The 27,068-nt window shown below is 40.4% G+C and overlaps 1 protein-coding gene across 6 annotated transcripts in view; it reads right to left on the bottom strand.

Moving 5' to 3' along the window:
• Positions 1-27,068, bottom strand: part of diaph2 (diaphanous-related formin 2) — a 388,637-nt gene that overhangs the window by 347,344 nt on the left and 14,225 nt on the right. For 4 of the 6 annotated variants that reach the window (XM_078788633.1, XM_078788638.1, XM_078788637.1 and 1 more), the window contains exons 3-6: positions 24,659-24,691; positions 23,126-23,302; positions 15,170-15,274; positions 8,459-8,479 (exon numbers count right to left, since the gene is read on the bottom strand). In XM_078788633.1, coding sequence (XP_078644759.1) covers positions 8,459-8,479; positions 15,170-15,274; positions 23,126-23,302; positions 24,659-24,691 — 336 coding nt within the window. The remainder of the gene's footprint in view (positions 1-8,458; positions 8,480-15,169; positions 15,275-23,125; positions 23,303-24,658; positions 24,692-27,068) is intronic. The other 2 variants (XM_078788635.1, XM_078788636.1) reach the window with 2 other exon arrangements.

The following is a 27,068-nucleotide window of genomic DNA, read 5'->3' as shown; positions in this document are numbered from 1 at the left end:
CCACCAGCACCTCCACCCACCCATATTTTATAACGCAAATGTTGATAGGTATGAGTTAAATAAAGAGAACAGTTTTCATCACAGAAAATAATCAAATGAATACATTTTGAATACATTTTGGAGTCAAGTCACCACCATCAAATAACCTTTTTTTAAACTTTACTACTACTACTTATCCTTTAATCAATCCATCTTCTCATGAAACACTGATCGTTTCACCGCTCCTCACCTTGCCCTCCCAACTGCAATGGAAGCCCATAGTGACGATGACAGCCAATCAATGGCCACTTCAGGGTGTGACTGACCAATGTTTTCCACCGTCAACAAGTTAAAAAATAGAAAATTAAATACCACTTCAATACTTAGTGATTACTGTAGCTCTCCGTGGATATGACATGGTGAGTCCTGACTGAGCTGTACAACTTTCGAAGTCCCACAGCACAATAATGTGTAAATAATGTACACTTGAATATGCAGTAGTCATGCAGTGAGACCCGGAGTCGGAGGTGGCAATGATCTCATTCTTTGAGCATAACCGATGTGATGTTAGCAAGGGATTACGTCTATTTATCTTTGTAGGTCAGACTAATAAATAATTCAAGTATAATTGCATAAAGGTGCGATCAATACGACAGGTCGCATCGATAGCAGGTAAGGCAAACATTCGCTACCTATCGAGCTATAAAGGACGCATTCCTTAGAAAATGGCAAACAGGACTCCAAAAAGGTGGTCAGTCTTCAAGCAGTGTTCTGAATGTGGTGGAGGAAACATGATTAATCTCTTCTTCAGCTTCCCATTCTGGCCTCAATGTGGAGTATTGATCAGAGAGGACATAGCAATCTAAATGCCATTGACATCTCACAGTTATTCTACTCCTTTTAAAGGATGGGAATAAACGTGCAAGGCCCAGCAACACATACAGTAGTGTGTTAGGCACGGAGGAACTCATTAAGTCAGTTCTATAAAAACAATGTAGCTCTCTTTCAGCTTCTGTGAGCCGCCGCAAAGGTCAATTCAATGAGCGCCCACTGCCACCAAGTGCTGGCCTTCAGTACTACAATACCGGCTGGGGAACAAGCAGCATTTGGCAGACCATGACCTAACATGAGCAGCAAAGAATTACGTATATTAACCAAATCAATGCTTACACTAGCCCGCGGCCTCAGTGATTACGATGGAAAGCAAGTGCACCGCACATTTGAATATAAGACGCAGGTATATAAATGCAATTTTTATACTGTAAGTATAGGTTTCCAAGTTTGTCATAGATGTTTCAAGGCATAAATGTAAGCACTAAAACTAATTGGACACCATAGCTTTTAATACTGTATATAAGTGTATAAGTGTAAGTGCAAGCTTAAATATACCACAATGTGACGCAGCAGCACGGCAATACTAAGACATGTTTTGGTTGCTGTTTTATTTAGTAGTATGTCAAGATTATGTCAGAAATGATCAATTTGCACCAAACATTGCTGAGATATGGGACAGGAGCCAGGAAAAACATGCCACGTTTTGTCACAGAACAAAATAAGGAAGATGGCTGTTGCTGGTTGTGGCTGTTGTGAAAGTGGCTGTTGGGTGACTAAAAATGTCAACTACCTCGGGATGTCATGAGACGCTCAGATTGAGTCTACGAGAACAGGACGAGATAAGATAAGGACGAGAAAAAGAGACTGTATTACTGACAAAGGGAACTAACGTACCAGGGTGAACCCTCTTCCTGTCTGGTTGGAGGAAAGAGATGAGGAAATCAGACTGGGTCCATGTAAACGTGGCTACTGAACAGTGATGGTGGGTCCTCTAGCCAAACCAGCTGAGAACCACTAATTTACACAATGCTGTTATGTTTTGGCCCTTAATTGTGTCAATGTTAGCCCTAAATTGTGCCGGGCAGCTCAATGCAGACCCAAAGTGTTTCACTATTTTCTGTGCCAAATCATGCATGGTATCGGTTAAGAAGCAGCACTGTAAAAAGCAACAGGGTCTAAGCATTATTCTACCGTACAAGGTTACCCCATGTAGCTTCAGCTTTGGAATAGACTATAGGAAGTGTTTGGCAAAACTGTAGACCGGAGACCACCTACTTGCCTGCACCCATCCCGTGTAAATCTTGACATACTATGACGCAGTCGCACATAGCTGCAAACTCCTCCAGCCGGAGAAAATGACATACTAAATATACACAGATGCCGAGAGTGATATCAAAAAGCTAAAGAGGCAAATAAAGAATTTGAGAGGAGCCATCAACCATAAAACATGGGGGATACACAGAATTTCACAGCTGTGTGAACAGTTCAAGCAGATGCGATGGGGATGCGAATGCTGGGTGCATACAGAGAGGCGGGCTGTAAAAATATGCTATAAACTTTATGGAGCCTAATGCGGCCCTGCAGCACCCTCCCGCTGAGTAGAGCATGTCGACAGCGCCGCCGAGTGTGTGACAGAACCGTGGGGGAGACATGTACAACCGAGAACCGAGACCGCTATTCACATTCTCTATCCATGATAGGCGCCAAATACAGAAAATTCATATATAAGCAATCAAACGAGCTGGGAATCATATTTTTTTGTCTCCCGTCCTTGTGTCTAGGATACTCTATCAAACTCTCTACAGCAATAACTGGAGCCAAGATGCAACAGTCACATCTGTTGAACCTGCATGTAGGATGGAGGAAAAAACAAATGACTCACACAATCATTAGAGGGTGTACACACGACACAACACAACACAAGCGCAGACAGAAACTAAAGCATGAGTAGAGCCGTAGTTCAAACCCATATCAATGTAACCACTTCAGCTTTTTTATGGCTCCCTCAATCTGAAAAGAAGCAGTTCAGCTGATGGAAAAGGTGCAATCCTCTCTATATTTTCAAAGAAGACATGCATCCATCCATTTTCTGTACCGCTTGACCTCACGAGGTTTGCAGCTGTGCTGCAGCCTTCGGGAGCCTTCGGGCGAGATGCGAGGCACACCCAGGACTAGTCAGCAGCCATTGGCAGGGTACATACGTATAGACAAACAAACATTTGCACTCACATTCACACCTATGGACAATTTAGAGTCTGAAAGAAAGCATGGAAAAGAACCAATGAATGATTAAACCCTGGTCAAAAACATTGAGATTAATAGCCGTGGCATTAATGGTACACAACTGCAGCAAACTCTGCATGCGTTTTAAAATGTTTCTACTCAGATGTTGGTGTGAAACACGTGCATTGGTTCTGTTGTGACGCTATTATTTCGTAACAGAAATGTGGGCTCGAGTCTTGCAACTTGCGTGATGATTTTGGCGCCTCAATTTGAGACTTGCATCTCGAATTGGACTTTGAGGTCAATGACTTGGGATGTGACTCTGACTTGAAAATATTCAGATTTTCAGTGAATGTTTTGAGTAAAATGTTTCCCCATTCAAATGATTATGCTGTCATCCAGCATCACAACATTGCCTACTTGATCAATAAATGCATCTATTAATATCTAATCAAGTTTAAGAACAATTAGATTTTTTTTGGTTTAAAGCCCATATTTTATTACCAAACAAATGCAACATGAGTGAAAAAGACGTACATGCGCAAAAACACAACATCACTCGCATTTCTGTGTGTAGTATTTGGTGCAGTTTGAGCACCAGCATGCTGTCTGTTCATGGTTGTTTGTCTATACGTGCCCTGTGATTGGCTGGCGACCAGTCCAGGGTGTACCCTCTTGCCCAAAGACAGCTGGGATAGGCTCCAGCAACTCTAGTGAGAATAAGCAGTAGAAAATGAATAAATGAAGAACTTTTGCCTTGGATAAAGTTTTTTGGATAAAGTACCTTTATCCAAGTTTTGCACGATAATCCATGCCTTTCCACGACAAAAAAATCTGAATTGACCTGCAGTGTGAACATAGCCATACAGTCCTTTGAATCATGCAGCAATACATCCGAAGCAAGTAAATCAGCACATTAAAACAACCGATTTCATTCAGCACATTTCAACAGCAGCCTCTCAGTCACAACAAACTTTATGAGCTCCATTAGATGAACTCGAAAAGTGCACTTTCAACCAAAGAAACAAGCCATTCCCTTCCACAGTGTTGTTTCCTTGATCTTGATTTAAAATAGAATTTATGCTCAACACTGGCACGAGCTACCGAGATCCACACACACAGAATTGATTAATTTTTCATTGAAGTTCTTCTAAAGGCACCAAGGACATGTGCGACATTAAATCTGATCAACCCTCAGCATTTGCTTTAATAGCTGGCTTTAAACAAAAATTCTTTTGAGCTGTGTGTCTTTAAAAGGTAAATGCCAGGTTCGCGGAGGGGGGGGTTACACCGAGAATAGGGAGTGTGCCTTGATTTGCTTTTAGACGTGCCATATCTCCTTTACCTTATTTTTAAAAAGGTCCTTCGTAGGCTCACTTGGCACGTTGAACAAGCACTCGATTGGAGTTGAGGAGGAGCCTGATGCCAGCATGCCCTCATAGACACATAAGTCTTTTCTCCACCGTCCTTCTCTCCACACAAGAAATGCAATCCTTTTGCCTCATCTACAAGTCTGTGTTTACTGGTATACAGCTCAACCTTTTGCTCATTGATTTTACAGGATCAATTTTTAAAAAGTACAGGAAGTGCCCTCGTAGGTTCAGAGTTGACTTTCAGCTTGTTGTGGGTGACGGACGGCCGTCGGCATTAAATTCCTTTTCTGCTGATCACGTCTAGCCTTTGTCTCACCAAACACGGACACCAATGTAGAATACTACAATTTGAATGATTTTTCTGCCATGTATTTGTATTTCAGCTCATTTAGTTACTTCATTTTGACATTTCTGTGCTCAAAAATGCTTAATTTCAGCCAACAATGAGTACATTTTATAGGGCGTACAATGAAACAGCAATCATTTATTCATTAATTAGCAAGGGACGGCTATAATTTAACATGTGCTGCCCTTATGTTTTAATTGGGATGGTGGTTGTCTTTTTTTGGCGACATCTAATACAACAATTCAGCGAGTTGAGCACACAAATCGAATGATACAGAACATACCAGATACCATAGTACTTTCTAATACGCTTCTGCCTTGGAGACTATGTATCAGTAAGTAATGTGTAACTTTAATTATATGATACCAAAGTATTGAGAAATGTCCTATTTCAGACAGCAGGGTTGTTTAATTAGGACACTTAGTATGTCTCGCTTGGAGACTGGAGCTTCTCTGTCAGCCACTGACTAACTAATAACACAAATATAGTTTATAGTTTATTTCAATACAAAAAATATGTTTTCGTGTTAAGTTTTCACACATCCCGGGTTGCGTACCGGCATTACGTCACATATAAGATGTGTCTTCTAGAGAACATTTATTTATATTAAACAAGTATGTTTTTATTGTATCCGTATACATAAATTTCAGCATCACTGACTTTAGATTGGTGTAAACATCGCCCCCTCCATCTGACTTCATCTTCTACTGAATTTAATATTGCTAGGAAGGGTGCTATGGCACTCCTAAAAAAATGGCTTGCTCTGATCATAGCTCAATCATAAAAAACAGAATATGCAACTTATAGTCCAGAAAATACTCTAGCATGTTTGAACAATATGAAATGAGATGTATTTGCACAATCACCCAAGTACTACGAAGTACATTTTATCGCAGCGATGTAATTAGATAGAGAGACCTTGGGATATATAGTACAGTACATGTCAACACGTTTACTGTTGGTAGATATACTGTCTGACGTGGATGCGAGACCAGAGGGTTACCTTGGCGATAAAGCTGCATCCTTTCGGTCTGGACATATTGATCACCTTGTTTTTTCAAGACACAGACAAGATGTTCTTATCATTCACGCAAACGATGCCGCTCTCAGCAGTGTGCCAGGGCAGCAAGTCAAAGTGAGTGCAGCAGGAGAGGAGGACGGAGGAAGTCTGCTTCCACAGTAACACTGCAGGAGTCACTGATGGATTGTTACAACCTGGCCCTTGACTTGTGACGTAAATCAGGCCAATCTTTACAAGACCGGATGCTGTAAAAGCTTCATATTGGTCAGCGGGCAGCTCCAGGGCTGTGCAGAAGCAAAGGCATCTGCTTTGAGCACCTGTCGACATGTCGGTATGGATGAACAAGTATGCATTCTGCTCATCCGTCGCTCAATCTTGAGGTGGAGAGAGCGTTTGAGGCTTAGAAGTGTTGCACATTTGCACGCCGGTCAAACTGGATTAGATCCAATTTACACAGTCCTCTATTCCAAGCTCGCTCTCTAGTGGGAGAGCGGGAAATGTCAGAGAAATTTCATGCCTGAGACAGAGGAGTTACAGTGTGCACGTTCCCTACAGACAATCCTCGCCGGCGTCCCCCTTCCGAGCACAAGAGAGAGCGCTCTATCCCAATGACACACGCTGACAGCGTGAAAATGGGAATCTGCCAGCAAAGCAGGGAGTTAACTGTGACCAACCACCAGCTAACCAGGCTAAACACTCACAGCTTCCTCCTCCTACTTCTTCGTGTAGAGCCTACTGAAGAATGACAACTCACAGGCTGCAAGAAGAGCCATCGAGAGAGCGCAGACCTCTGCCAAGGCTTTAGCATTTGTCTCCTGCAAAAATCAATGACTGAATGCTTTAGCTGTGGTATTGATATTTTGTTCCCTTGAATGCAGATGGAAATTGAGGATGAAACGTTATCGTCTTTTAAGCTAGTATGATGGAACACAAGTGCAACAAACAAGCCGGGACTAATTTGCTTTTGTTGACCACACGCTCGAATAGATGCATTCATTGGACAGCGGATCCTCATGTTTGCGATTCATCATTGACGTGTGTTAAAAATGGACATTTCATAGGGATTTTGACAGGATTTTTGCTATTTGCTGGTCAATTTTGGAGACTGGGATATACTGTATTTTGCATCAATTATTACCCTCTCAAATTGAGATAAATTAATTAAGACAAGACTTTAAGAACGACACTGCAATGATTGGCGGCAGCTCTGATAAAATGCTGATAGCTGAAAAAAATGTCCTCATCTGGCACACTTTCAAAACACCTGTAAAAGTGTTGGCCTATGCATCTCTTGCAAGACGTGTGAATCCAAGCTTTAGTCCCGATTATGTCATATTCCATTTACACAACACAATATTGCCACCGCCGCCAAATGCACAGCAGCTTCACCCACATCAATACAAGCAAAGCAAGGACCTGGTCTGCCATCCACGCAATGAACAAACACAAAAGAACAGTTTGACAAAGGAGGGAGAATAGCAATCGATAAAAAATGTCCCTGTAAAGTGCCTCCAAAAGGAGGGAGTTTTGTCTGAGAGTGGCCAGAACATAAGCCCGGGTCACAGAGTGCATGCTTTATCTTTTCTGCCTTCTCTTTTACGCCTTCGAAATGCTTCAAACTGCTAAAAATGGCCAATGAAATCATAGTGACAAAAGCACGGGTAAACATTGTATTTAATGATTTGTTTTGTTTGTGTCTAAGGGGCTATCCACACACAAACATTTTCTAGCCCAAACTGAAAACTAATTTATCTTTTCAGCCGCTCATCCGCATATGAACGGCATTCTGGGTATTTTTTGAAAATAGTGTAAAAATCTGAAAACACTGTCTTGTCATTGACCTGAACACCTGTATACCGTCTTGTCCCCTGTCACGTGACCTTTGCGGATAAGCCGACATAATATCTGAATATTTTTTACGGACTTATTAACTTATAATAATGACTTGCACAAGTAATTCCTGTTCTTGCACGTCTTGATGTAAACAGCAGACTTATACGCAAGTGTTATTTCTTCTTCTGTGGTTTGGAGTGTCACTTGATTCCCTCTGCGTGCCTGTTCACAGCGCCACACATAGGTGTGCCTTGTGTATTTACATGCGTTCTAGTCTGGATGTATACTAATTCAGCACAGTGCAGACGTTTTTCAACCCGACAAAAAGCACCTAAAAGCACATAGACAAAAAAGTTCAGAGCAATACGCCCAGTACAGTAACCAAAGCATTGTAAAGTGGTGGGGGGAAGAAAATGAATTCATAACACTCTTGCCATGTACTATATATATACAAGTGATGAGCATTTGACTACATTTCAAGTACTTGTAGTAATAGACGCTCTGGGCATGATATGCACTTGTTTCCATGGCAGTGTTGTTCTACAGCATGGATGTAGTTCAATATGTCATAGCTGAGGTCAGGAGCGGTGGCCAGCCTCTGTTATTGATCATATCATTTACACATTTGCAAACAGCTTTTAAATACAGACTCCGACCCCCCCACCAACACCGCCGCCGCCTCAAATAGCTTTGGCACCCTTTTGCACCACATACGGGTCATACCCACTTTATGTGCCACTGGCTGAGGTCGTGAGAGACTGAATGGGGTATGTGCCCATATCAAGACAGACATGAAGATACAAAAGCCAAATAATAATACTGTAATAGTAATAATAATAGATTACTTACCACAACTTTGCTCCCAGTTATCTGCATGCAGCAATCAGCGGAGAAGGTTAATGCGCAAAAAGACACAAACAGCAGTCATGAGTAGGCCAGACAATTACACATTGAGGCATGAGCGTAATTTTGTGTAACATTACAACAATGTCCTTCATACACTACACAGCCAAGATTTGTTTTTAATCAACAGTTGTGATTAGAAGTACATATAAAAGAAAATGTCTGTTTCACAGCTGCAATTTCCAGATGTTTCAAGTGTTAGTAAAATAAGTAGGGGAGAGGTTGGAACCGTGAGAAAAACAATCATGCATATATATGGCGTACAGCACCTCGCCCCCGTTACCGGTGTATTCTTTAAACTGTTGTTCTAGTAATTACTTGGCAACAACTGTGGAAGAGGTGAAGAGATCTCTAAAAATGTATTCATTGCCTGGAAATGAGTAGCGGCCCCAGTCTTCATTAGCATTTAGCTTTCAAACTAGCATGATGCTACTTGCGAACAAAATGTTGGGCTCATACGTTCATTATTTGCTACCAATCATGCAGCTGGCAAACTGACAACAAAATAAACCCAAAGGGATGTAAAACATCACTGCATAATTCAAGGTTGTTTAATATGCTTAGCGAGGCGCACCAAGCAGCTTATCATGCAGTGTCTTCGCAAGAGAAGCTGTTTCCCACAGCCACTTCATCATTGTATGATAGGCGTATCACGAGATGATACACGAGATTGGGTCTATGAGAATGAGACCAGATCAGATTTTAAGAAAAGCACAATGAAAAATATATGACAAATATATTGGAATCGGCTAATTTAATTTCTACTACGTCTTCTGCACCCTGTGTGCGTTACCCCCATCTCCACCCACCCAGACAAAGAGACTGTGTGAGGGCTCACTCCATTCATGCCAGTGTTCTGGGGAACAAAAGCATCGCACACAGTGAAGACTCTTGCTGTGTGGAGGCGAGAGACGAGGAAAACAAAACATGCATAGCAATGGCAATATATTGAGACCGGCAAAATGATCCAGTTCGTGTGTGATGAATTAATTAATCATCGTCCCAGGCCTAGTGCCCACAAGATATTCTTTTCCTGAACAAGAAATCTTGTCAAGTTTTAATCTAGCGAGATCTACACTTTCCATAATTTCATAAGTCATGCCAGCACTGTGGTGCCATTTGTCCTTTGATTTCATCGCATTTTCGGTCTAAACGGAAGCCCTCCCAGCCAAATATGGTGACTTGCCCTACTAAACTGACTGTGATGTTGCAGTTTAACATGGCTGCCTGTCAAACGGGGCAGCTTTTCATGGCTGCCTCTGTAGGGAAGGGTGTCTTTCCGCCAGCGAACTACAGTATATTCTCAGTTAACCAGAGGCATAGCAGCAAACAGCATATCTTAAATATACTGTAGATGCTGATTTCTGTGATCATTTTGACTACTGTAAGGCTATTCACACTTTAAGCTGGTTTATAATAAAGCCTCGCTAGGCTCCCGTTTCATCTACTCTTTCTGTGTGACATAAGCAGAGTCTTCCAGCGTAGCCTCTGTGGGCTTGTAAGAACCAGGTAACTACAGTAAAGTCTTGTTATATCGATATTCTCGGGAGTCGGAAAAAATATCGATATAACCGGACTGTCGATATATCCGATCCTGCGCCGAACTGCATTAAAAGTGGGCAATAATGCACTGTCTATAGTATAGAACAATGTCGAGCAGCTTAAATCAATCTTTGCTTAAGGATTTCAATACCAAAAAAGAACACGGCGAACGGCTGCTTCCAGTCAACTTTATTTTTCACACTTCCACCACCAGAGCACAGCACACACACCGATTCCCGCACTTCCTGGTTCACAGGTCATGCTCGACCCGCCCCACATAGCTGGCCAAACACATGCCTGCAACAGCGTTTGTGGGTTCTCTGGTGGTGGAAGTGTGAAAAATAAAGTTGACTGGAAGCAGCCGTTCGCCGTGTTCTTTTTTGGTATTTAAAATCCTTAAGCAAAGATTGATTTAAGCTGCTTTTGTATCGATATAAGCAGACCAAATTGGCTGGCGGGAAATGAAAAGGGCATCGTAGTAACCGGATTATCATAATAACCGGGTATCGTACTAACGGAACTAATTATATCATAAAAGACTAGAAATTTGCCGGGAAATGAAAATAGTATCGTAATAAGTAGTAATTCGTTATAACCGATATCGATATAACGAGACTTTACTGTATATTGCGATTGCTACAACCACCGTTTGTCGGTTCCATGTTGTGTCCAAAGCAAATGCATATTGACTAAAATGTTGCTGAAGAACACGCTATGACTTTTGCATTCTCCCTCCCTGCCCTTCTAAGCTCTGTCACACACTTTCTAAATCTCATTTCCTATGTCTTTTCCTAAGACTCTTCATGCTGCCATCTTGCGAGGGTTTACAGGTGGCGTAAAGTCAATTTTACATGCGCCACCGCCTGGTGCGCGACATTAATCAGTCTTTGTATCTGTCGCCACTCCAGCAGGAGACCTTAAGCGCCGGGGGTGTTTTATGCTGACTAGGCACTGTGTGTCGAGCTTGCAACCTTTTCCACAGTTGATGCCTTAAAAGAAATGTACAAGAACATTATGAAAGCAGCTCAGACACTATCTTCAGAGTGTGCACAGACAATGGTACAAGCAAGGGATGGAGCTTGAAGGAGATAAGCACATGTCCAACATTGTGAGTATTTTCCTGCACCATGATTTATCGTTTACATTTGTTTTTGATTCTGCAGCATTTATGTTTCATGGTGTGTGTTTTCTGTGTTTGGAGCGATTGGACGTTACTGAGGTCCCACGCTGTGTAAACTGGAATATCTGAGAAAATATGGGTCCCGTTAAAAGAATGAGACTCTGAATCCAATTGAAGTAAATTAAATTTGAATGGAACATGATTAATAATGTTGGACAAGACTCTCCCATCACAGCCTTCCAAAGCATGTGAGGTGCAGCAGATTTTGCATGACAACATCTCAGAGAAAGAAATGGCTGTGTTAGAGGAAGGTTTTAATAGAGTTGAACATTTTTAATAGCTAGGATATAATGAAAGCAGGTGAAAGGCAAATTTGTTCATGCAAAGCTGATGGTCAAGGACGTCCTTAGACATGTTGCATTCCTACAAAACAGATCTGGGTTCTCTATTCTATTCTATTCTGTTCTGTTCTAAAACACAGCTCATATTCAAATGAACAGGGTCAATGTGCAAATTCTCCCTTGGGGGGAAAAAAAAGTAATTCCACTTTTCATGTTGGGGGGGCAATTTGCAAGACTCCTGCTGAGGCCCCCTCCCCCGGCAGCGACTGAAAGTTCTCAATCTTGCCTGGTGATAGAGAGGTGGAAATTCATGAGGGGGGGGGGGGGGGGGGATAAACATAGGCTTTCCTTTGAAAGACATATTTTATGCGGGTAAACAAAATAATCTGTCTTTCTTAACGTTAGATACAGTTTCAAGCTGCATTGGCTTCAGCTATCTCAATGGTCTACTGCAAATATTTGCAGTACACCACAAAATAATACCATATGGATGAAGCATTTTATGCTGAAAAACTGCCCATCAGAGCAGGACTGCATAAATGGGCAAGGCAGCATTAGGAGATATGTCTTTTTTTAAGCAGTAGAGAACAGCTCTAAACCACCACCTCTATAGCTGCATACACCCTGGGTGATCATTTGAAGAAAGAATAACAATTTATATTAGTATAGAGCCTGCATATTGACAACGGGTAGAACTATCTATTGGGTCTGTGGTGATAAAAAACAGAACAATTCTATTCGGACATTGAAATACCATCAACAGCAAAGTGAGTGAAATGCAAAGTAAAATACAGAGGAAGCCCCAAACAGTGCAATCTCACGAGCAAAAACAAAAACCATTAAAAAAGTGAAAGCACCGTAGCAAACCAACAAGTCCAAAGTGCAACACTCCTGCTTTATCCGCATTTCCCATAAGACAACAACCTTCCATCAACAGTGCATGCATCAGTATCCACAAGCAATATTACCAAAAGCTCGTTATTTGTTAGAGCTCATGTGGTGTTCCTAATATGCTCTGATTGGTTAATTTTATCTACAGTGATACCTTGGTTATTACGGTTAGCTGGTTCGAGACCCAACCGTGACAAGTGAATTTCCATGAAGTAGGATTTCTAATTAATAATGGAATATTTTCATACTCAAGGCAAAGAAAACCTGTTTATCATCTTCTGAGTACAGTTTTTAAACAAATTAGAGCTTTACGCTGATAATACCAAATATAGTAGATGTACAGTAAATAACCCATTTAAAACATACGTCAAGAGATCAGGAAGACATGGGTTTGAATCTCTGCATGGGCATCTCTGTGTGGCGTTTGCATGTTCTCCCTGTGTATGGATTTTCCCCAGGTACTCCGGTTTCCTCCCATATTCCAAAAACATGCTAGGTTAATTGGCCACTGCAAATTGTCCATAGATATGAATGTGAGTGTGAATGGTTGTTTGTCTATATGTGCCCTGTGATTGGCTGGCCACCAGTCCAGGGTGTATCCTGTCTATAGGCTCCAGCAACCCTAACGAGGATAAGCGGTATAGAAAACGGATGGATGGATGGATGGAGGTTACATGTATAGTTTTCTGGTCATTAGGCATCAGTAATGTTATGAGACATGATGTTAGAGCCGAGCCAACATGCCATGACTGAGATCGAATAAAAAAAAAAAATTCTCCTCTCAATTTGTGTGGAAGTGGTAAGCTTTTCACTTATTTGCCTTCTTCCCTACTTTATTTGAAACACTTTCTTAACTTTAGAATAAGTACATTATTGCTCACTATCTTGCTATGGTAGCAGCGGCCATTTGCGGTGATCTCATAGCCTGTACAATGTGATATAAACAAAAAATAATAGAAGTGTAACAGTAAAACCCATATTTAAAAAGTGAGTTAGAAACAGTTTTTATATGCTCTAGCCCATAAAAATATTCCGTGTATTAATATTGAATCTTACGTTATGGAAATTCACTTGTGGTCAGTTCTGGAACCATTTACACACAATAAACAAGAGTATGAATGTAGTCTGGTGCTTGTGCGTCTCATCAAACATTACAGTATGATTACTGACACCTAGTGACCAGTGTAGAATACTACATTTCATCGGAATGTGTTTGAATGAGCCTTCTTAATGCTTTATTTGTATTTTAGTTCACAAAGCCAGTTTTGTGCTGGAAAATGCTTAATTTAGGCAAAAAATGTGTACAATTTGTTTAAATATGCCAATTTCTTGATAATAATGGGTCATATTGAACCACAAAACAGCATGATTTATTGTTATATTTATGAAAAAAAAATTAAGAATTGATAATGAAAGTTATGTCAATTGAGTCCACTACTTGCAGCATCCAGCAGGGGCGTTGAAGATTGAGTCTTGACATTTCGTCAAATGCCCATCCCAGTTGTCGACATTTTACCGTTCACGTTTTCCCATCTCATAAGTATTTAAGAAGGCATTTTTTTCTTCTTCTACGTACAGTCATTACCGTTAGTTTTAGTAAAAATACATCCAAAAAGTCATACTAACGTGGTCCCCTTGGCAGCATTAACCCAAATGCAGATTGAAGGTATTTCAACAAAGACTGCACTTTTCAGCGCCAGAGGCTACCCCTTGTGGCACGCACTGATATGTCAACAGTGACATTCAGCCCTTTCCGCCCCCCTACTCCTCTTCTTCTTCTTCTTCAAGTCCTAATGAAAGTAATAGCACCGTGCTGAGAGACATCACGTTTGGTTCTCTTGTCTTTTGACTACACAGATTGTTATCCATTTGAATAAAACATCATCGCTCACACACAAGAATAATGGGCCCGGTGAGGAATCCAGTCATCACTGGAAAAAAAAAATCATCATAATCATCATTATCAATAATGCCTGTTAATTACCATAACAATGAGGGGGCTAATAAATGATGATGCTTTGCAAGTTTGGGAAGCTATCGGGGAGAGAGTCAAATGAAAGATTGTTTTTTTTTACTAAGTCACTAGAGTTATATTACTTGTTTTACAGCATTCAATATAAAATGAAAAGACATGTAGACAAACTGTAGTTAAAATTTGATGAGCCTATGACCATGCCACAACATGCCGTGGTACACACATCAAATATCCAAAATAACAATCAGTTTGCTTGGCTTGTGTATCTAAGAATTGCTTGTGGTCACTGTTTTTGGTAAATGTTTCAATGCAAGACTGCTGTTGGACCCCGGGATTGTCTTCCCCTCTATTTGCACCCTTTTTCTAAAGGACAAAGACAAGGAGTCCACTTCAAATACCCATGCAAGCACACAAGAACCGGCAACCAACCTACTAAACAGTTTGCATGCAAGCATACGACTGGACAAACACTGACCATCCACCGAGCATTGAGTGAGTCTGTGAGTGAGTGGCCTACGATTACCGGGTGATGGTTGCCTACAATGGCAGATTGCAGCACAGTGGCAACAAAAGGATGATGGGTGGCCGAGGGGTGGGAAATAAATCAGACGGCAATCAGAAGACTCGGGTGTGAAGCGTGAAAAGTGGAGATTTGACAGCAGTGAGTGCGTGAGGAAAGCCATTCAAAGCACGGGAATCAGACTGAACTCATTCTGGAGATTCATCACAACGACTACGGTCATTGGGGAGGACACACTTTACTTTGCTCGCACCGTTCATCGACTTACAGATTTGGCGGTGGCTGAGATGTACCGGACCACCATTTCCCGTTTGGTGCTTAAATCCTTCCCACGTAGGGGGGCCTTTCGCTCTTCATTCAAATTCATGTCCTCCTGTAAGAAGCACAAGAAAAGTTGGATACTGACAGTTGTGAGACATGTCGTACATCTACACAATGCATACAGTGGAACCTCAAACTACAAACGGAGAACTGATACGTTCATGAAAATAGGCCCAATGAGCTGTGCATTTTACTTTGTCTTTGTGTCTTTCAACAGCTATAACAAATATGAATGACCATAAAACAAGACATTACCCAATATGACTCCACAGAGAAGATGATTTGCATCCTGAGTTATGGATGCGTAAAGGTTTTCATATTTTAACATTTTAATAACAATGATTAAATTCTTTTAACACTCATATGACAGGTACTAATTGTTCAAATCTTATGTAAGGAACTTTATTCCTATTTCCATTTGTTTCTATTCAAAAAATATTCTCAAAATATGAACAAACCTCCACTGTCAATATGGAGGCAACACGATGTCGGTAAAAAGTGTATCTCCGGTAAGCTTCAATGGATACTATTGCTTTTATTCCTGCTACAGCGCCTAAATGAGATCATGTCCTTCCACAGTTGAATGTGTTCATTTCACATGTATTTATCTTCTCTGGAGCCACAAGGTAAGCATGAGAATAAAAAAGGCAGTATTAATTAGTCCTTGAACAAACAAATGTTGCAAGGCCGGAATATACAGAAAAGTACAAACTCTGAACGAGGAAGAACAATTGAACAAACACACCGGCTCCTCTATTCAGGCCATCAACTCGGATAAACCTTGATAGGTAGTATTTGCCAAATATTGGATGGTATTATCCTTGAGCTACTTTTAATGCTGCACCACAAAAGTGGGCTTTCATGTGAAAAGCATGGAGAGCAAAGGCCGACTGGAGCACTAATAGCTACAGAATGACATGGTGATTAGTATTGAGGGGATGTTTTTAAGAAGCATTCTCTCAAAAGAAAATGTCTAGCTTGAACAGAGGTGGGGGTGGACGTTCACGCGCCGGGAAGAAGAGTAAATGTGTGGAGCCCTGCTGCCATCTGCTGGCAAATGAAGAAAATCATATCCTGTCTAAATACATTTTTCTATGGTATACGCCACTGGTGCCCAAGTCCGGCTTTACTGTCAAAATTATGGCTGACCTTGTAGTAATGTCATTCTAATGTGAACACATTATCAAATTAAAACAGTGACAGGTGTTTTTTTTCCGAGGCAAAACGCAACACTAGTAACTGGACAGTAATAGCGACAATATATTCAATGCTACTGAAAAAAATGCTGGTTTCTTTTAACCTTCATCACAAATGACAGAACAACAATCTTCTCCCCACACATTAGCATGCGTGTAAGCAACACCGCGTCTTAAGTAGCTGGCATCATCATGACTGAATGAATGAACATTATCCTAATTGATCTGGGAGGGTTTTTCAGCAGCCCCAGAAAGAAAGCTTTTTAAGGTGATGTGACTCTACTGGTACACACTGGCTAACTTTGACCTTGAGGTGACGTCTAGGTCAAATAAATTGATTGGAAAATTATTATTATTATTTCCAAAAAGGATACACATTTGATATTGTTATTTTTTAACATTTTTTAAAAAGGTTAGTGTCTTTTGATTTTTCTATCACAGGGGTGTCCAAACTATTTCCTCTGAGTTCCGCATCCTGAAAAGACAAAGGATGTGGTGCCACTTCAGCTCTAGCTTCCAGATTTGGTTTTGTTTAATTTTATGTATTTTAATTGTGCTGCGCCCAATAAAAAACAAACCACAGGCTTAAAATTTTGCACCCCTGGTCTAAATAAAGAATGAAAAAACATGGTCCACTAAAAACTGTAAATATATTGTTTTGTAACTGTGAAGCATCCATGCACAGTTTAGTAAAGGGGCCTTATTATGCTCATTTTTATTTTTTGGCCCTTTGTATTGACTTGTGGACTCCGATAGAGCAGTACCACATGACAACCCACACAGAAAGCTTTCCACATCTTCCAGAACCTGCACCTATTCCAGCTAGATTTACTTGGATTTCCAAAACAGTCTGCAGAACCCCACTTTCTAATTTTGTCAGTGTAGGAATTGATAATAATAATTGATAGTAAATCCTTTGGGGAGCTACTTGACTACTAATAGCTCATGAGCTACTAGCTGGAGAACCCTGACTTGTCGCGTATGAACTCGTCCACGTTTACTAAGTGCAGACAATCTTGATATCGGTAGTGGAAATGTGGTGGGTACACATTTTTTGCGGGACTACCCCATCCATCAATTTTCTATACCGCTTATCCTCACGAGGGTTGTGGGTATGCTGGAGCTTATCCCAACTCTCTTTGGGGCAGAGGCGAGGTACACCATGGACCGGTCGCCAGCCAATCGCAGGGCACATACGTATAGACGCGACCCTAGTGAGGATAGGCGGTATATATGAGATGGACACATATTTTTTTATATAATATATTTTACTTCAATTATTATCCAAGAAATATTATTTCCAATTGCAACAAAACCAGTATTTCTGCCCTCTACCCACAAGTTCACACACACTGGTTTTTAAATCCTGGTGCAGTAAAACTGCTGTGGGATCTCCTCACAGCTTATTAACTGAGAGTTTTCATACTGACAAAGTGCACAGAGAAGCACATAAAACCTCCAACTGGCCACAGCAAGCTCTTCCACTGGATTCTTTTTTGTGTATTGTCCGTCTCCAAGCACCTCAAACAACAAACACTGTTGGAAACAAGCAACGGAGACAAATGACTGGAATACAATCAGTTCAATAAAAAGGAAAGCCGCTGTGCAGTGAGAGGGTTTGAAAGCTGACAGACAAGTCAAGACACCCAGCTAATAATGTCATAACAGCTAATGGGCCCCATCAGCGCAATGGATTTCAAAGTGCGCGTGTGCAGCAACTATTGATAGAAGTCACGTCACCAGGGAGAGGAACTCCTTCCTTACCTACCACTGCTTTAATAGTCCCGTTAAGGACAATATGCACTCGGAGCAATGATGAAAGAGGCTTTTTTAATATGGCAACAGTGTCAGGTTGGATTCACTGCGGGTATTTTAAAAAGGCAGTGAGCGACTTTATAGGATTCCACTCATAAAGCTCTCGGACTGGTGCGGCGTCGGCTTCTATGCGAGAATGGGCTAAAAGTTACCAGTTGGTTTAACAACATGCACGTTGATGAGGGATTCGTTTTGAAACAATAAAGACTTTAAACACATGTAACAACCTTCTGAACAGAAGGTACTTGAAGATGTGGCTTTTCATGAGGTCATGAAAAAAAAAACATTCTTTTCTCGTGAACATGATACCACCCTGGACCCACTCCATGCTGGAGAAGCCCACCACTCCATGGACGATCGCTTTGTAAACAATATACAGTAAAGTCTCGTTATATCGATATTGTCGGGAGTTGGAAAAAATATCAATATAACCGGACTGTCGATATATCCGATCCTGCGCCGAACTGCATTAAAAGTGGTCAATAATGCACTCGACATTGTTCTATAGTATAGAACAGGGGTCGGCAACCTTTACTATGAAAAGAGCCATTTTACCCAATGCCCACTGAAGAAAAATAGCCTGGAGCCGCAAAACATATAGTATGTTTAAAACAACATTGGAGGGAATTTGGGGGTATCAAAGTAGTTCAGATAAGAAAAGACGAGTTGGAGTACTCTTGCTAGTTTTGGAGATAAACTTACATAAATGTATGTGTAAACTACTGTAAACGTAAAAACAAGTTCCCATGCCGCTGTTTTTAAATTATCTCGAATTTATTTTTTAGATTTGTAGGTAAGTATTACTTGTTTTTCTTCATGTACTGAACTGGATAGCAGTCAGAACTCACTCAGGATGCATTCATGGTCTCAGACAAAGTTGGATTTTTTAAAACTCATTACAAAAGACGTGCATTTTCCCCACTCGGGTGTTAAAAATATTCAAGCATCGCAAAGGGAGCCACAATAAAGAGTCTGAAGAGCCACATGCGGCTCTGGAGCCGCAGGTTGCTGACCCCTGGTATAGAACAATGTCGAGCAGGTTAAATCAATCTTTGCTTAAGGATTTCAATACCAAAAAAGAACACGGCGAACGGCTGCTTCCAGTCAACTTTATTTTTCACACTTCCACCACCAGAGCACAGCACACACACCGATTCCCGCACTTCCTGGTTCACAGGTCATGCTCAACCCGCCCCACATAGCTGGCCAAACACATGCCTGCAACGGAAGAACCAACTACGTTCGTGGTTTCTCTCGTGTGTATAGATTCTATACAGGCATGTGTAAGCAAACCAAATTGGCTGGCAGGAGATGAAAAGGGCATCGTAGTAACCAAATTATCATAATAACCGGGTATCGTACTAACGGAACTAATTATATCATAAAAGACTAGAAATTTGCCAGGAAATGAAAATAGTATCGTAATAAGTAGTAATTCATTATAACCGATATCGATATAACGAGACTTTACTGTAGATACAGATTTGAGTATGCATTTCTTTGAACTAATAGGCCATATTCAACCACAAAACAGCATTATTTGTTTTTAAAAAGCTGTGATAGTGTGAAGCCGCTAAATTTGAATCGCGGTGTGAATAAAGTGCAAAATAGTGTTGTGGACAAAAACAACTCATTAGCATCAAAGCTACAATGGTGTGTTCTCAGTGGGGCTTTCTCAAAGCACTTTTAAACTGTCTAAATGCCAGCTTCAAGGTCAGATTTTTGATAACACCCGGCGGCGTGGCTCAGCTGGTAGAGTGAAGGTTGCAGGTTCGATCGTCCATCCTGCTGTGATCATGTCGAAGTATCCTTGGGCAAGACACTGAACCCCCAGTTGCTCCTGATGCTGCATCATCAGTAGGTAAATGTAAACAGTGTCAAAGCGCTTTCAGCACCTTGGAGGTGGAAAAGCGCTATACAAGTGAAAAACCAAGACCATAACACCTTTTCAATACAGTATTGACGCACCTCTGAGAATTTTAAATTGCTTAAAAATACTATAATATTGAATACATCTCAGCCTCCCATTTAGTTACTCTTAATACATTTCTGCAATCAATACAACACTTAAAAACGTACTTTTCCTTCTTTATTCTTTTCCTAAGATCTCTTCCCTGACCTGCCGCTTTAATATGACAGGCTGTTGGGCATGAAGAACACACAGTGTGAAAGGCAAACCACTTTCCCAAAGAAAAAAAACATATTTTCACTTTCTCCAAGTCATTAATGCACAGAAGGAGGTCTCACTAATATGGCACTCCCCTTTGAGGCATGCTGGGATTCTCAGTCTGCAACATGCCAACAAAAACAACGGGAAAGGCTTTAAAGATGGAGCCCAAATAAATTACTATATATGTGCGTATGACCAGAGAGCAGTTCTATCTGGAGAAAAGTTTAGAAAGCGGAACCTCTGATGTCAAACACAATCGGTTATGGACACTTTAGATACTTTGCTTTCACTGGACAAAAGGGAAATGATATTTATCCTTTCCGCTGTCAACAGTTGCCATAATTAAGCCTTTGTTAACATTTGAACATCCTTTACTGGCAAACAAGTGCTAAATGAAATCAAATTGTGTAAGAAGACTAAAAGAAACCATTTGCTGACATGACAAGCGCCCCTGTTTTCGTACGATTTCCCCAATGCCGTCGGGAAAAAGTCTTTACATTTGTCACTAGTCGCTTTGGAGAAAATAAGTCAGCAAGAGGGTTCAGAAAGTCGGCAGATTTTGTGAGAAACATCGCCCACTTGGCACCACGACCACCGCACATGAGATGGGAAGCCACTCACAGATGGAGAATACATGAAAGAATCGTTCAGAAAAATATCACAGCATCTGTTCTGAGAAAAATAAATAAATAAATAAATAACGGGAAATTATTCATAAAAAGAAAGAATGTCTCTCTTTGCAAAGACAGCCAAGGACAGGACCAATAGAATGTTTATTGATGACAATTCAGCTATTGCGCAAACAACACTGTTGTTTTTATCTTGAAGTTTTATTTTAATGTTACACAAACATGGGCACGCCCAGTAAGACTTACAGAGTTAAATGTTTATATTATATCAGAGTAGGCCTACACATGTACGTGCACTTCTGTTTGTTGAATTTTGTGGTTATAACAGGTAAAATTTAAAAAAAAATTACAATTTATACAAGTTTATAATCTTGTGATGCAAAAGGTCGCCGACCCTGCGATGGGAAAAATTGTGCGGTTTTTGGTTTTCATGTGTTCTCTGTTCTTTATTTCAACTTATGGTGACGTCAGTCCTATTGTAATGAGTTCCGTTTCCTGTGCTATGGTCGTCATGAGTCCACAGCAAAATGGAAGCAAAACACTGTGCCCTCAAAAGTGCACAAATAAATAACCCTTTGGAATTTGATTTAATTACTATAATTGCACATTTTTGATCTGCATTGCTAGGACCTCTGAAATGTCAACACGTTTTCTGTGTCATCTGTCACACAGCAAATTTAAGCTGGGTTTTAATGTCACGCCACTGTGCGCACAAACAACGTAATTGAGAAGTGAACTTGAGTGACAGACAGCGAGATGAGCAACCAGGCAAGAAAACACTCCAGTCTAGCCTGATGAAATACAAAAGCAGGAGCACTGCTCATATCCCTGTATTGTTGGCCATAAAGGCCATTCTTTCTATGAGAGAAGAAAAAAGGCAGGCAGTAGAACAGAAACATTCACACACCTTGAGGTATTATCCACACCAGTACACACAACCTCCGCAATGATGCTACAGTAATTCAGCATCACAGCTTTTTCCTTTGTGGCCCCTCAGGATTGCAAAATAAATATACTTAGACTAAAATTAGTCAAGAGGAATATAAGTAGTCCTGACATCGGCAACATGTATCCACACCGTAAATACAAATTAAGTCTATTTTGGATAATTATGGTGTTAAGAGGTTGCATGGTGGACGAATGGTTATCACGCAGGCCACACAGCTACGAGACCGGGTACTCCAATTTCCTCCCACATTCCAAAAACATGCTAGGTTAATTGGTGACTAATAGGTATGAATGTGAGTGTGAATGGTTGTTTGTCTATATGTGCCCTGTGATTGGCTGGCCACCAGTCCAGGGTGTACCCTGCCTCTCGGCCATAGACAGCTGGGATAGGCTCCAGCACCCCTGCGACCCTCGTGAGGATAAGCGGTATAGAAAATGGATGAGTGGACATTTGCATTGAACTTTGTGTGTGCATGCGTTTGCCCAACTGTGCGTGTATTTCAATGGAAGAGACGCACAAAAAGCATTATAAAAAGCACGGTGCCACCTTCTTTCATTTTTTTCAACCTAAAACTGCATTTAAACATGCTTTCTTCATTGTAGAGTTTCATCATCACCTCTTTGTGTCTCTTGCACAAAAAATATATAAATATGCCGTATAAATATACATATGATAATATGCAATATCCCACTCTCTGTGTGGAGTTTGGAGTTATGTTCTCCCCGTGCATGCATGAGTTTTCTCCGGGTACTCCGGTTCCCTCCCACATTCCAAAAACATGCTAGGTTAATTAGCCACTCCAAATTGTCCATAGGTATGAATGTGAGTGTGAATGGTTGTTTGTCTATATGTGCCCTGTGATTGGCTGGCCACCAGTCCAGGGTGTACCCCGCCTCTCGCCCGAAGACAGCTGGGATAGGCTTATGAGGATAAGTGGTAGAAAATGAATGAATAAATATGCCTTTGGTAACGAATGAGTTAATATTGCTGAATCTCTATTTGCCTATCATCATCCAAAACACAATTAAGACCAGTGCTAACCACTGTTTGAGTACAAATGTCTTTCATTAATTAGTTTTCACTTCAATCATGAAATAATATACATCGATATCTAAATCAGTTGTGTTCTTTCATTAAAACCTACCATCATCTTCTCAAAGAGGTCGATAATCTCCTTTTCCGAGAGGTTCATGGAGCGTTCGTCAAAAAGCGGCTGAGGGACTGGAAGCTCGACCTGGGTCGGCAGGGGGTCCGTCGGGTGCTGTATGAGGGGCTTCTCCTTCTTCATACCCGTTTTTCGAAAACTGGTAATTCGATCACGCTGAAAGAAGACAGAGGCGGTTAAATAAAGTACAGTACTGTTATAATGTTCAACGTTGTCTTTCTCTGACATTGCTGCTTTACTTTAAATGCATTTCTGTTGCTATCTTACCACTGCGTACTCCTGCGTGAGGCCACTTACCATCTTACCTCACCTTTCTGATTAGTGGCAACAGAGGGAGGAAAACCCATGCAACCAGTGTTCCGTATGGAATGGAACGGAAAGGAAAGGTCATGCGTGGTTTAATGGACATACAGAGTGTTACTACTTCTGTAGTAAAACACTTACATTCATGCACATTTTTATGTGAAATTCAGATTAAAATTATTAAAATGCGTCCCAATCAATAACACAGGTTGACAAAATGAAAGTGTGGTTTAGTTATATTTAGAAAACCTATATTGAAAATATTCTACAATAATAATAATAATAATACATCAAATATGTTTTAATGTGGTATAAATGTCAAAAATATGATTTCAAAGTAATACATAGAATGTAAATAATGTTTGTCAGTCAATAAAGATTAATTCCCCCTGGGAGCCAAAAAATCTAATTGGTCTAATTTATTTTCATAATATTTTGACTTTATTTTTATAACAATAAAACTTTTTCTGCAACATAATTTTTCACCAATGACAACTTCATTTATTGTTTTTTGTTTCCCATAATATTACGCTTAGACTTTTCTTTAATATATTAACTTTATTCTCCTAAAATGCCATTATCTATGATAAAATAATATAATGACGTTATTCTTGCATAATTACAACTTTTTTAGATTACAACTTTTTTTTCTTGATATTTTGACTTTATTCTTGTACAACTACTGCTGATTTTTTTAAGTTTTGCTGCTGCTGTTGTTTTTTTTTAGTTTTCTTATTATACTTTTGGAATGTGCCACGATCCAATAAAATAACAGGCCACAAATGACCCCAAGGCCGCACTTTGAACACCCCTGAGCTAATATAAAACTAATTGCTAGATGTTCAATTTCACTTTTTTATTGCTATTAAAGTTTCACTTTGTCAATGTGGGTTATTGACCATTGATTTGTGGAAAAGATATGAATTGGAATCTCCCATCCATCATAAAAACATGTGCATTTCCAGAGAGAAATGGTGAAACATGCATGATAAAGAGAAACATGATGCTATTGCTGAAACTATGAATGGATCAAACAGGCAGGAATTGAACTATCACTATATAAACACTCCAAGTATCACTATGTGCTTCCAAATGCATGTTTGATCCATCAGCTTATTTCAGTCACATGCAGCCATGAGAAAAGATGAGCATGAGGATGATGCAAAACAAAAATAACCAGGTTTGAGTAAGTAAAACCCAGCACCTTACCATGTCATCGGCCAATGTTTTTATGTGTATGTTCTGTTGGAGAGGGAGGAAGGGAGGGCACAGGGTAAATGACTGGAAATGACAAATACCTGAGGTGACCAGAACCCACACCTGAGTTGCATGCACATGTACAATGTGTCTCCCCCACTTCATTTTAATGGTTCAATCCCAGTGTTAGTTTGATTTTATCGTCTGTATGACACACAGGGCACAACCCGGGTGCTGTACATGTGCAAGGCATGGAAAAAAATGTAAAAAAACACAAACACAAGTTGAAATCCCATAGCATGCACACTTATATAAAGACACCCATTACCCCAGCCCCCCAAAAATGAACACAAAAATGCCACAGAAACAGATGGAAGTACAATTGCAATAGTGCAATTTATAAAGTCCTGCATTTCTGTCACAACGTCACTACTTGGCAGCAACCAGCAGAGGGCCCAACAACTCTGACCCAGCTGCTAGTTTGCTACCTAACAGGCTGGGGGGGAAAATGAAACAGGAAGTGGCATGGCTTTAATGTGCATGGCTTAAGAGAGCACAAGTCATCATTAACTAGAAAATGCAGCGTTGCTATCCTTACTCCTCCTTACTCCTCCTCCTTTCAGCCATGTGAAATTGTGCTGTTCTAATGTAACTTTGTTAAGCACAAAATAAACTCTGCCATTACCATTTTCAAACCTGTTAACTTCACTTCTGTTATGCTAACAGGCAAAACATGAATTGATATTTACTTCTTTTAGTGAGAGAGAAATATGCTATGAAAAATAAGTTTTAAGTTAATAAGTTTTTTGGGTAGTATGGTGCCCCTAACTGCCATATTTTCCGGATTTTTTTTCATAGGTTGGCTGTTCCTGCTACTTATACTCCAGAGCTACTTATGAATATATAGTATATATATAGTATATATATATATATTAGGGATCGACCGATATGTTTTTTTTGGGGCCGATGCCGATACCGATTTTTTTCCATCACCCATCATTTTGCTTGGGCCGATATTTGTGGTCGATACTGCTTTTGATCCCTCAATTTACATGAAAAAATGACCATGATAACAAATATTACAGGTCTCGAGTTTAAACAAATATTTATTGAAATGTAAACACTGAACACAGTAGGATTCAGCTTTCTTAAACACACATTTAAACGGCATTATCAACTTTAAAAGGAATAAATATTCAACATTTGCAAAACATTTCTGTCGTAGTTTAAATTTATCTAGCATCGATGTGATGACGCGCACAACACAAAGCTGCCCCGGCGGATGCCTGACTGTAAATTATGCGGTGGAAAAATACATCGGCAAACCCACGCATGTATCGGCCGATACCGATACAAGGGAAAAACGCAAATATCGGCCCGATATATTGGCCGGCCGATGTATCGGTCGATCCTTTATATATATATATAATTTCACAGACATCCACAAGAGGGTACTCTAAACTTTTGCACCAAAATCTCCTACTCCTTAACAATTCAATATTTAAACAGTAGATGCTAGCTTACAAAGACAACTGAGAACATAAGAACACAAAAAGAAAATCATATTCTGCAGACTACAAGCTCCAAGTAGTAACATTTTCAGCTGAAAACAGTAATGGAGCAGCAGAGAGAAAGTTTGGAGTAAGTGAGAAACTTGTTCGGGACTGGCGTAAAGCCGAGGCTACTCTTACTGCCATGAAGAAAACAAAACAGTTACTGTACTTAAAACTGTTTGTTATGTTACAGTAACACTGGACACCTTTTCTGTTCATGTTTATTTTTTATGTAGCTGAATAAGCATTGTGTTAGCATATTTTACACCTATTCAGCCTGTTCTCTATTCTTTTGTTAATGTTACAACTTGCCTTCCAAGATGACGTAATGTCTGTTTTGGTCAAGTAGTTTGTAAAATTAATACCCGCAAAAAATGCGACTTGTACTCCAGTGCAACTTATGCATGTTTTTTTCTTACCTAATTATGCATTTTTGGCCTTGTGCGACCATAAGTACGGTATATTGTGTTCTCTGGGTGGAAGCACACTGTGCCACACTTTGAAAACCCCTCTCCGAGAGCATCTCTTAAAATGACAGTCATGATCCATCACAAGGCTTCGCTTTTAACAACATAACACACCTTAATGTCCATCCAAAAAGAAGCTCCAGAGCCGTATGCCAAGGCACAGGGATGTAGGCACTAATGAATAGAAAGATGTGGGCTGCTAATGACCAGAAAGGCCGCCTCCAGGCCGTGGATTAGCCACCGTTGCAATCAGGAAACTCGCAAGCAAACAGATGGGCTCAAACCTGCACCTCTCTCTGCGCTCCGTCATCAGCTGTTGCTCGCAGCAATATGCTCAAAACCTGAATGGCCAAATAACAAAGTCTATTCCAGCGTCTTTGCAGGCTTGAGGTGTACGCCCGA

The sequence above is a fragment of the Doryrhamphus excisus genome, linkage group LG23 (assembly GCF_037039965.1).
Source record: "Doryrhamphus excisus strain RoL-2023G ecotype Guam linkage group LG23, RoL_Dexc_Guam_v1.1, whole genome shotgun sequence".
NCBI classification, from domain to species: Eukaryota; Metazoa; Chordata; class Actinopteri; order Syngnathiformes; family Syngnathidae; genus Doryrhamphus; species Doryrhamphus excisus.
Note: the sequence above shows the minus strand (reverse complement) of the source record. Positions and strands in the feature narration are given on the sequence as shown.